General features: G+C 57.0%; 1 protein-coding gene across 2 annotated transcripts in view; it reads right to left on the reverse strand.

Annotated features, from left to right (window-relative positions):
• Window positions 1-12382, reverse strand: part of SKAP1 (src kinase associated phosphoprotein 1) — a 156407-nt gene that overhangs the window by 4911 nt on the left and 139114 nt on the right. Inside the window, exons 11-12 of one of the 2 annotated variants that reach the window (XM_054224740.1) lie at window positions 9271-9383; window positions 3705-3939 (exon numbers count right to left, since the gene is read on the reverse strand). In XM_054224740.1, coding sequence (XP_054080715.1) covers window positions 3760-3939; window positions 9271-9383 — 293 coding nt within the window. In that variant the 3' untranslated portion in view covers window positions 3705-3759. Of the gene's footprint in view, window positions 1-3704; window positions 3940-9270; window positions 9384-12382 lie in introns of those variants that run through there. The other variant, XM_054224741.1, reaches the window with a different exon arrangement.

A 12382-nucleotide genomic window follows, 5' to 3' on the forward strand; every position in this document is an offset into this window, starting at 1 on the left:
TTTCTCCAGATCTCCCTGAGAGAGGCGCCTTCGAATCTCCACATTGCCTTTAATATTCTCCTAAATCACCTCCCCACTGCACTTCAAGGGCCATTGCTACAATATCACAGGTTCATCGAGAGTGCACGGGAGAAAGGGGGGGTGCAGGGAGGGGAGGATGAGGGACGGGGGTGTCGGCTGGGATATTTTTTATTTTAAAATATTTCCCAGGGATGGTGTTCCTGTGCCCCTCGGACAAGCGAGAGGGAAAAAAAAGAAAGGGGGGGTTTGTGGAAATCAGAGGGAAGTTATTGTGCTGTTGCTGGGAGGCGATTAGCGAGGCTGTTTAGAAGCAAACAGGCTGGAATGGAGCAAAAATCATTTCCAAAGAATCGCTTTTATTAATCTCCTTCCTCGGCCGCTCACTTTTGCGTGCGGCTGCTGCTGTTCCTCTCTCCAGAGGGCCCCATCCTGCTCCCAGATTCACACGCAAAACAGGCGCGGATGCTGGGGCGAGGGGGGACACCCCGAAGCAGCGGCAGCCCGGGGTGGGGGTGGCTGGGTCTCACACTCCTGGGTCCCCCCACCCCGGCACAATGAGACCTACAGCCGAGATGCTCCAGCTCAGGTGCATCACCACTCCCTGCCTCAGTTTCCCCATCGCACCAAGACTGATCCCCCGATGTAGCCTTTCAGTACTTAAAGGGGGCTGTAGGAAAGATGGGGACAGGCTTTTTAGTAGGACCTGTAGCGGTGGGACAAGGGATAACGGCTTTAAACTAAAGGAGGGGAGATTTAGACTAGATCTAAGGAAGAAATGTTTTACACTGCGGGGGGTGAGCCCCTGGCCCAGGTCGCCCAGAGAAGCTGTGGCTGCCCCATCCCTGGAGGGGTTCAAGGCCAGGTTGGATGGGGCTTGGAGCAACCTGGGCTGGTGGGAGGTGTCCCTGCCCAGGGCAGGGGGTGCCACTGGGTGGCCTTTAGAGGCCCCTTCCCACCCAAACCATTCTGTGACCCTATCTCCATGGCGAGGCCCCCGCTCCCTCCCCAGGCTGCTGGGTGCTGCCGCCTCCAAACCACCCCAGAGCCATGTGTGAGGTCCAGGGGGTGCACGGGGTCCAGGAGGGGTGCGCAGGGGGTGTGTGTGAGGTGCAGGAGATGTGCGGGTTGCTGCAGGTGCAGGGGGTCCATGAGGGGGCTGCAGGGTCCAGTGGATGCGCAGGGTCCGGGGGTGCATGGGGTGCAGGGGCTGTGGGGGGTGCAGGGGGTCTGGGGCGGGGTGCAGGATCCAGGGAGTGCACGGGGTCTGGGGGGGGTTTACAAGGTGCAGGGTGTGTGGGGGGGGTCCAGGGGGTTGCAGGGTCTGGGGGTGTGTGTGCGGGATGCGGGGGTGCGGGGGTGTGTGTGCGGAGTGGGGTGCAGGGGGATGTGTGCAGGACGCGGGGGTGAGCGGGGTGCAGGGGGATGTGTGCGGGATGGGGGTTCAGGGGTGAGCAGGATGCGGGGGTGTGTGTGCAGGGTGGGGTGTGGGGGGATGCGTGCCGGATGCGGGGGTGCGGGGGGGTGTGTGCGGGGTGCGGGGGGATGTGTGCGGGATGGGGGTTCACGGGTGAGCGGGGTGCGGGGGTGTGTGTGAGGGGTGTGGGGGTGCGGGGGTGTGTGTGCGGGGTGCGGGGGTAAGCGGGGTGCGGGGGGGTGTGTGAGGGGTGCGGGGTGCGGGGGGGTGTGTGCGGGGTGCGGGGGTGAGCGGGGTGCGGGGGGATGTGTGCGGGGTGCGGGGGTAAGCGGGGTGCGGGGGGGGTGTGTGAGGGGTGCGGGGTGCGGGGGGGTGTGTGCGGGGTGCGGGGGTGAGCGGGGTGCGGGGGTGCGCGGTCGGTGGCCGGTCGGTGCTGCATCCCCGGCGTTGCCATGGCAGCCGCTCCCGGCCGGGCTCCCGCATCCCCGGGGGCCGGCGCAGCCGGATCCACCTGCTCCTTCCCGACCCTCCGCGGGGTCATCGCCAGGTCGGCAGAATAAATGAACGTGAGCACTAATGATGTGTTTGCTGGCTGTTTATGCTCTCTGTGTGTCAGGGGCACTCACATTTAGAGAGCTCATTATGGCTGCAATTAGACTGCACCATTGCTAGATATTTAACTCCTTTTTCTTTTAAATTAGCATTTTAATAACGTGCTTTGAGCAGGGGAAACAAAATGACCATTTTTCACGGACAAACTTCCTAGCTGTAGGTGCAACTTTAACGGCAAAGTTGCAAGGGAGGTAAAATAAGCCCAGGCCCGTTCCCTTCCCACCTATCCCTGCCTTCTCCCCCTCCTCCCCGCCACCAGGAAAAGGGAGGCGGCGGGGGGGGGAAAGCCGGGAGAGTTTTTTATTTGCTTTATCGCACACTCCATTTCCTAAATTTGTTCTGCAGCCAATTATTTTCGCCTTTAAAGTCCCGAACGCGCTCACGCCTGATGAAAATTAGCAGCCATCGGAGTTAAACCCCGCCTGTGACCTGTGAAGAGGGCTCGAAATAATTGCTTCCGTGTGTGTGCGCACACGCGTGTGCGAGGAGCCATCCGTCCCCGAGAGGGGAGCGGGAGCGTGCGGGTGGGAGCAGCCAGGGCCCATTATGTGATGGGTATTATCAAAATATCTTTATACAGTAACCCCCAGGGCCGCTTCCCTGCAAAGGTCACCGCAATTATTTCCCCTTCATTCATAACTCTTCGCCTGGGTTCCGGGACCGGGGGAGGCAGAGGGGGACGAGGGGACAGCCCAGGGGGTGGCTGTGGCGTGAGGAGGGATGGGGACCGGCGGAGGGGACGCGGCGAAGGCGACGGCTCCATGACCTCACCGGGAACTTGGAAAAACACACGTTTTCTTCACAGCCGCATCACCGCAAAGCCCAACCGCGGCTTGGGCACAAAGTGGCAGCTTGGTTCCTGCGTTAGGATTCACGCTCCTAATTAAGTGATGACCCCAAATCACCCATCCTCCCCCCGGGGAGTGCTGCCAGGGCTGCGGGCAGGGGGCCAGGGACCCCCGGGGGTGGGTGCACCCGCTGCTGCTGGGCTGGGAGAGGGACCCGAGGCGGGACAGGGGGTCTCTGGGAGCGGGTGCCCCCCTCTGCCCCAGACCCTGCTCCCAGCCCCGGCCGCCTCCAGCCCCTTTCTGTAACCTCTGGCATCCCCCAGACAGCCCAGGCCAGGAGCAGGAGCCAGAGCCGGGACCCCCAGGGCCCCCACGCAGCCGAGGTGCCGCCGAGGGTCCGGAACGAGCGGGGAAGCACAGCGGGGAGGAGAGGAGGGAGAGAGGCGCAGCCTTAGCGAGAACGACGCTTTAAACGTTTCGTCTTTCGCACCCGCTCAGCTGTACCTTAGCCACCGCCGCTTCATAAATACAATCCGGGCAGCACAGGCTATAATTTGGTGATAGCTACCCCAGGACATATCTAGATACACTTCTGTTATTTTAATTAAATACTGCATTATGGTTTGTGACAACTTCATCGCTATAGCGTAAATGAATTTGGAATTAAAGTCTTACTTAGGCATTCCACTACTTCCCCCCCTTCCTCCCCTCCGCGTTACAAAGCAAAAGGCTATAAAATCAAGATGTTTGTTCATTTACAGATGGAGCAGCTTGGAAAAGGCAAAAAAAAAAAAAAAGGGAAAAAAAAAAGGAGGAAAGGCAAGACGGTGCATAAGCGAGCGCGAAACACCGGTGGCTTCGAGCATCCTCGGGTGGAGGAGAGCACAAACGGGGGATGCTGAGTATTAACTGTGTGCGTTACCGTTATCCTCCAAACCTGGCTCCTCCGAACACCCCTCTCCCCCGCCGCGGGATTTCTGTGTTGTCCGTGATTCTCATATTTAACTCTTGATTTGTGACTTTGCTGTGGAGAGGACGAAGCGCTGGAAGTTTTCGACCTTTGGGACTTCGGGCTGGGGAAGGGCACAGCGGCGGCTGGAGAGACTGAGTTATGGCAAAGGGAAACTTCTTATTTTATGCCCAGGCCTGGGAGTTTCAATTCCATCCATCTATTAACTTGTCTCTAATGAAACTAGACCGTACGTGACATTTTGCAATATAACTGCTTTAAATGTTACCACATCAATTGGTTTAAATGTTACCCGCGCCTCATGAACCGGGAGATGGTTTTATAATTATCTCCGTCTCTCTCTAACGAACAAAGATTTCCACTGTCTGCTGGTATTTTACATTAGCAAAGGAAACAAGGACGCCTGCTCGAAACGCGGGGGCTCAACAGGCTCGGACAAACAAAAATCCCGAGTTGTGAGGGTGGCAGAGGGGCTGCCTCTCACCTCTCGGAAAAATCCCTGCCGGATTTAAAACCTTCCTGATTTATTCTGCAACTGGGGGTTCGCCCTCAGGCCTCCTCTCGGTCCCTCTATCGCCCATTAACCACCTCCCCAAACCAAACCGACTGGCGTCCCCCCCCGGCACCGCACATGTCTATGTATAAATATGTAGATCCATAAAACGACGTCAGCCCATGAAAGTTATGGCCGGGGAGGGATGGGTTTAACGACGAGGCTCCGCTTTAATATTTCCCGTTGTCGCAACCCCCCAGTGAAATTTCCACTTCCATTTACGAAACAAGCCGGGAAATCGTCGGGCATTTGTTAAGGCTGGAAACAAAAAGCTTTTTTTTTTTTTCTCTATCCCTGTTTTTTTTTTTTTTTTGCCACCCATTTGAAACAGGGCGTCGCAGCAAATGTCACCCCCCCACCTCCCCGGCAGATTAGCGAGGGGCTCGTTACTAAATCTCTGTCTAATAAAGGCAGAGTTGACTCTGGAGGAGCTGCTGGTTATAACGCTGGCTTTGGAAAATGGAAGGATTGTCACACTTAAAGACACAAATTTCCCCTGTAATATATTCGAATGGAAACCTCTGAATCCAATAGTACATGGGCATATCTAATAAATTCACAATATTTCAGCCTCAACAGCCTACAACGGTTAGTTTTAAAGATTTATGTGGTAAAAAATTACTCGGTGATGAATATAGTTTATTCTGTGCGGTATTGGAGGGTATAAGGAATTAAACTACTGTCTTTAACAGTGAATTTATTATTACCTCTGTCAAAGCCAAAGTCTTTAACAGCATTTATTATAAATTTCTGTGCAAAATAAATGCTCAGAGTACGCCTTGAACCTTAAAGACCCCAGTGTAACCTTGTGCCAGCCTGGGAGAAGTTCACAGGCCAGGGGGCAACGTGTCAGCATCCCCCTGAGACCCCCAGGGCTGGCATTGGGGTCCCACGACCGTGGGGAAGGGGCCACTACGTGTCCCTGCCACGGCCACCGCTGCCGCTTGGGGACCGGGGTCTCCCCCCGCGAGGGCAGCATGGCAGGCTCAGAGCGGGCACGGTGGTCAGTGTGGGGTGGAAGCAGTGGGTTTAGGGCAAAATTTGGGATGCAGCATCGGGGATGTACATGTGAGTCCCCAGGGATGGGGCAAAATTTGGGATGCAGCACCAGGGATGTACGTGTGAGTCCCCATGGATGGGTAATAATTTGGGATACAGCATCGGGGATGTATATGTGAGCCCCCATGGATGGGGAAATATTTGGGATGCAGAATCGGGGACGTGCAGGTAGAGCCCCCATATATGGGGCAAAATTTGGGAAGTGGCATTGGGGATGTACAGGTGAGCCCCCATGGCTGGGGAAATATTTGGGACGCAGCATTGGGGATGTACGGTGAGCCCCCACGGATGGGGAAATATTTGGGATGCAGCACGGGGGCCGCGCGGGCGCTGGGCATCATCGGCGCTGCCTCCCCGGCACTCGCCCACCCTTTTGTCCTCGCCTGCGATGGGTGTCCCCTCATTTATAAAAATTACCTGGGAGGAATGAGGCTGCCAGGGGCCTGTTCTGGACGATTGGTTCCCGCCGGGGGGGCGAGGGGGCCGGCGGGGGAAGGATGGCCCTCGCTTGAATTTGACCGGTGGGTGACCGTTGCCTTCCAGCTGACCCCGCCGTCCCATCCCATCCCTCCCAACTCGGGAGCCTCCCGGAGGGGTTATTAATGGGAGTCGAAGGAGCCCGTCTCGGCAGCCCACCCCACCGGAGACCCCGCGGGGCTGAGTCCAGCGCCCCGGGATGCTGCTGCGCGCTGAGCCCCGACCGGGCTCGTTACACCTTGGCTCCGTCGCCCAGGAGGTTCGGCACATTGCAGGGGGTCTGTGGCCACCCCCGTGGCCTCTCCCCACGAGCGAGATGGCCCCGAATCCAGGCAAAATGCCACTAGATGTCACCACACGCCTTTCGCTCGGGGTCCGGGGTATGGGAATATGCCCCCCCGCCCTTTCCCCCCCTGCTTTCATTGGAAGCAATTGAGAGAATTAACTTATCCGGTTTTATGGCCTGCTTGTCACATCCAACTAAGCCCACTTAAAATAGGAAGTCTCGCTGCATTCAAATAATTATCATAACGTACAAATCACTCAGCCAGGGGACAAGGGACCAGTGCCGGGGAAAGGGACGCGGTGCCGGGGTTTTGCTGGAATTACTGCTTCCCCCTCCCCAAATTAATTTTCCCGTGTATCAGCCCGGCCGGGCAGCACCGAGCTGGGTAGCGGTGTTCGGGGGTCCCTGCAAAGCGGGGTGACGAGGTGGGGTTCGGGCTCTGCAGCTGGTCGGCTCCACCCATGACACCCCCTGGCCCCATTACCCCTGCGGCACCGGGGCCCAACAAAGCGCTGATGGTGCTGGGGGGTGCAACAAGGAGCCTCCTGCCCGGGTCTGGGGGGATGATGAGAAAAGCCCTTGACAGTGGCATTCCCTGGACCCCCACTGAAGCCCCCCTGGTGCCGCCACAGGCGCCCGGGCACGGGGTCGGCTCTGCGGGGACAGAGCACCAGAGGGACCGCTCCAAGGAGGGATGTGGTGGGTGACGACGCTGCCCTTGCCCCGGGCAGGACCGAGCATCGCCCCCCCACCACAGCATCCCTCACCCTCCCGGTGCCCTCAGCCCCGGGGCTGCCAAGTGCCCCCCCGCCGGCCACTGATGTCCACTAACCCCCAAATCACTTTTCCCCGCTGTTGATGCTGGAAATGTCAGACAGGACCCGAGCAGCAGCCGGCGTGTGTTTCAAACACACCAGATGGATTTTTATATTAGCCACTATTTCATGTTCAGACAGAGCGACCGCACCGCTGAAACGGCAGCCTCGGTGCTGCCGAGTTTGCTTCTGTGAGATTAATTCTGCGAAATTAATTGGGACAAGATTGAAAAGGAAATTAAAATGCAGCTGAGTGAACAGGCTTTTCAAACACCTTTCCCCCCCCCCTCTTTCCTTCGCCGTCTCCCTCCTTTACCCCCCCTCCCCAGCCCCGCGCCGCCTCCGTTCTGTGGCGGCCGCGAGCATCCGTCGCGCAAAGTAATTTACGGGGGAAAAGCTCTCAGGACCGATCGGTTACGTGTGAGGGAGCCAGCACAAGAGTCGCAATCTGGAGCCACTGAAGAGAGCGAAAACCCTGCCGTGACTCCAAGCTGTGGCCCCGAGCTGGTGTTGGGGGGGGACACGCGACCCACTCAGCCATCAGTGGGATGGACCGATGGGAACATCGGCCCCAGGGACGGCCGTGGGTTGCTCCTGGTGTCACTCCCCTGGATAAATGAGGTGACGAGCTAGGGCTGTGGGTTCAGTGCCCGGAGCACGTCAGTCCCATCCTGGGGGGGCAGCGGGTCACTAAATGCCACCGTAAAGTGCTTTGAGATCCTCAGATGGGGAATTCTCAGCCCCCCAGAAAGGGGGGGTGAAGCCCAGGCGCGGAGCTGCTCTCGCTGCTGCCAGGGGTGCAGCTGCCGCCGCAAAGAGGCGCAGGACCCGGCTTCAAATACACCAGATAAAAACATGGGTGCCACGCTGGCTGCCAGCCCCTGGAGAGGCTGGACGTGCCCACACCGGGCTCGGGGCCACCGCAGCACCGGCCGTGCCCAGCTCGAAGCCCGCTGGGCTGAGCGGCTGTGCTGCCCCTGCTGCTGTGTGGACGTGTCCATCGGGTCCGGCCTCGAGGGCTCTGATGGACCGACAAAGCTTCCAGGAGACATTGGACACTGCCACCGCAGCTCTCCCACCCGTTGCTGCGGTGTCCGATTGCCCGTGTCCACCCTGGGGCTACCACCAGGATGCTGAACTCAATCGGATTCTGTTTCTCGGCTCTAAAATGTGGCCTTGGTCTTAACAAGCCGGAGACTCGGAGATGCTCTGCATCGCCAAAGGTCCGCCCCCCCCCCAGCTGAGCCACCACCGCACGCGCCGCCCGTCCCCACATCAGGGCCACTTGACCTTCCCTGGGTGGGCGCCCACCGAGGGCGGAGGGGGCACAACCACCGAATTCATCCCTTTTCCTGCGCCAGATTGGGGCGCAAAGTGCACTGCGGAACACCATCCGCGCCATCCAACCCCCCCAGGTTCTTTGCTCTCCTCGGGGTGCAAAGTGTGTCGCAGAACACCCCCCCCCCCAAAGTTCATCACTGTTCCCGCGCCAGATCAGGGCACAAATTGCATTGCAAAGCATCACCCATAAAACACAACCCCCCCCGCCAAAGTTCCTCACTGTTCCCATGCCAGATTGGGGTGCAAAATGCATTGCAAAACATCACCCATAAAACGCACCCCCCCACACTCACAACTTCATTGCTGTTTCCTTGCCAGATCAGGGCACAAATCGCACTGCAAAACGTCACACATAAAACGCAACCGCCCCAGCCCATCGCTGGCCACCACGGTCCGGCGGGGACCAGCTGGGAGCCAGGATGGAGCCCTGCGGGACAAGCAGGGTAAGGAGAGGGTCACAGGCGTGGGTGGCTCTGCTCTTGCCCCCCACCATCCCCAAGACCCGCTTAATGCGAAGACTTAATTTATTCACCTGCGTGCGCTTGCCGAAGGGAGCCCTGGTCACACCCGGCTGAGCAACTCAATTACCCCTGTAATACCGGAGCAACAGCACGTACAGACTCCATCACCGTGGAAAAAAAAATAAATATATATATATAAAAATAAAAGAATCTTGCTTTGGGGCACTTGAAATGCCACGTGAAGCAGGGGTGGCGTTAACGGGGCAGTCACGGAGGGGGAAGCGGGATGCCGGGGTCCGGTTCCTGCACGTACGTGCGGGAACCGGACCCCGGCATCCCGCTCCCCCCTCCATTAAATTGCTAATTTCACTCCACTTTGGACCTTGATTTTTACCAGTTTCACCCACTTTTGACCTTGCAATTGAGCCCCAGCCCCGTGCTGACGAAGGTGGGGCTGCCAGCGATGCTCTTACCTTGCTTAGGATGTAGATGAGGTCCCCGCGGTGGAAGGAGAGCTCGTCGGGATGCTCGCTGCTGCAGTCCCACATCCCTTGGTAATAATTGGCATAATCTCGCCGGGGACCTCCTGGGGACAAAAAAAACCAAAACACCCAGAGAGGTCAAGGTGACAGGGAATTATACAGGGAAATATTGGGGCTGTGGGGTGGTATTTGTTGGGGAAAGGAAGGAAATGTTAAGGGTTCTTAATTCTGCGTTGCAATTAAAAGGCAGAGGTCGAAGAGGTACTGCAAGAAAAAAGGGGCTGGTCAATAACGAAGTGCAGTATCTATCAGTAAACGCGCATAAACACAGGGATAAAGGCTGCAGTTTCAGAAGATGCTGAATTAAAGCTGTTTACTACAAACCACAAAGGGAAACGAAGACGCTTTTCCCTCTCTCCCAGGTCCCTCATCTCCTCCTCAGGCTCAAACCAAGCTGTCCCCAAGGTCGACATCCGTAACCCGGTCAAGAGGGGACACGTGGCACCGGTGCCAGCTCTACTGGGCAGTGTCCCCAGCACGGTGACAGCCACGCCAGGGGCCGTGGAAGAGGAATACGATTGATTAACGTGGGTGTTTGCACAGGGCCTCGGGGAGGATGCTGCCAGGGAAGGCGATAGCCACGTTTATTTATTAATTAAAGCAGCCAAGCCAGGGATTGCAGCAGATGGAGCAGGGCACCGCACTGACCGCTCGGCTGGAGTGCCCGGAGTAGGAACGGGGATGGGAAGAGAGCAGGGAGCAATGTCTGCCTTCACCCCCTGCTCCTGGGGGCTCAGAGAAGGTCCCAAACCTTCGGTAGCATGATACAGCCCTAGAGCTTGGGTCTTGGTCTTCCCATGGAGTTGTGAGTTTGGGAAGGCAGAGCCTTCGCTCGATGCCGGGATCGGTGTCTGCTGCAGAAAGGGAAGGGAACGGAACATGAGCCAGCAAACTCTTTTTTTTCCCTTTTTTTTTTTTTTTGAAGAAGCAAATGATCTGTTTGCAGAAAGCCGTGGGTTTGGGCTGATGAGACTTGGCAAAGCGTGCCAGGGCTGGGCACTGCCCTGGGCTAAACGTGTGTGTGGGTTTCCTGGAAAATGTTGCAGCAGCATTTCCAGAAGGAAACGTTTCCATCTTTGCCATCCCAGCATGGCATTTCCCACCCCAGAAACTGGCCCAGACACCAGAACCACCACCGAAGGTGGGTCCCTGCCGTGCGATGGGACCAGCCGAGCCTGATGCCAAGGTCTTGCAGAGCCCCACGACCGGAGGAGATGCTGCTCTGCCCAGTTTGTGGACTGGGGAAGCGACTTGTCCCAGCACGTCCAACAGATCCTTCACAGCATCAGAAAAACACCCCCAAACCCTCCAGACTCCCAGTTTTCAAGCACACAAGATGACAGTTCAAACACGCTCCTGGACCAAAGGCTTCAGGCAGGAGGCTGCTCTGATGGCACGGCACCAAGGCGGGGGTGAATCCAGATGTCACGACACGGACATCTCCATGATGCGACCCCCATGGATAATTAAACCCAGTAAAACCACATCCTGCGAGGGGGGGGGGAGCGGAGCGCCGGGGCTGTACCAGCGATCTGTGCCACGCAGCTGAACCCAGCCCAGAAAGCATAAATAGAGAATAGCGAGCACATGTCGGAGGAAATGTTTCTAATATGGTATAAGGGACCGAGCGATAAGGGTGCATCTGGAGTGCTGTGCCCAGATTTGATCACCTAAATATGAAAAAGGACATTACAGAGATGGATAATGGCACAGCGGGGAGCAGCTGGAATGACTCAGGGACTTGGGGAACTTAAATAGAAAGGCTGGGAAAAAAAAAAAAAAAGTAGGTCTGCATCCTTTGGAAAGTATTAAAGGGGGAGCACACAGTGGCGAGGAAAAGATTGTGAAGGGAATAGAAGGAGTAGGAGCTACTGAGTTATTTAAGCTTGTGCTAAGTGCAGGAACCAGAGGTTATGAACTGGAGGCAGAGGAAATATCGGGACGTGCGGGCACCGAGCCGGAGGATGAGGCCAGCGGCAGCTTTGGTAGGAGCCACCGGATTGTGTAATTAACACAAAAGGTCATTACGGGAGGGTGTGAGGACAACACCCCGATGGGGAGGATAACCCAGTACTGGGGGACGGTGCTTGGTACCAACCTGTTGGTGTCCCCTTGGAGACAAGGCTGGGGAAGAGCTGCTCTGGGGGTATCGACAATACCGGTAACGCTATGGAGCATCACCATGAAGTGGCTGAGATTTGAACATCGTGATCCCCGCATCAGCCTCTGCACCTCTTCAGAGTTCTGCTCTGCGTCACGAGAGTATTGGGAGCGAAAGGGGGTTTGGGTTGAGATAGAAAAGACATCTTCCTACGAGATGTTTCCAGAGTCAAAAGTGGCCATTTTCCCCCGGAGCCCCTGGGGATGGGGACCCGGGTGTCTGCTCCACGCAGGGAACTGGAACCAGCCTTGTCCCAGTTGCCCCTCATTTACCAGGAACGCTTGGGAGGTGCCTCCCTATCCCACATCTGCTCTTTCCTGCTTCTCAAAGGAAGGAGAGGACCTCGGAGACACCTGGCCACCTGGCCAAGGAGCGGGGAGAAGAGAAGCCGTGCAGAAGAAGAACAGAGACTTTGCAGAAGCCGCACGCGTGAGCCTGGACACGATACTCTGCAAGTACAAAGGGAGAAAAGTTTCCAGCCCACAGAAAGGTTTGTGGTCCCAAAAGTTTGTGTATTTTTTCCCGGCTATATCAGCTGCTGGGATGGCAGGTCTCACCCCCCCCTCCAAGCCTGCCTTCAGAAGGTCACAATTAATTGCATCGGATGAGGAAGATGCGTCATGATGAAAGCGTGGTCGGGCTCCACGCTTCACTCCCAGCCGCAGCTTCAAAAGCAACAAGGATGTTTGTGCCAGCTACTGAAAATATCTTGTTAAAATTAAGGCCGTTTGCAGAAAAGGGATCCTGGTTTCTATTTTTGCACTTAAAGACAAGGCCAGGCAAGGGACAACTTCACTCCGCAGTGTCCATGTGGGACGGTGAATGCCTGCGATGCTCCCGACCTGCCGGCTCCCGGCTGGGTGGGATGGGGGTGGGATCCAG

This window comes from Rissa tridactyla, chromosome 19 (assembly GCF_028500815.1).
Source record: "Rissa tridactyla isolate bRisTri1 chromosome 19, bRisTri1.patW.cur.20221130, whole genome shotgun sequence".
In the NCBI taxonomy this organism is placed as follows: Eukaryota; Metazoa; Chordata; class Aves; order Charadriiformes; family Laridae; genus Rissa; species Rissa tridactyla.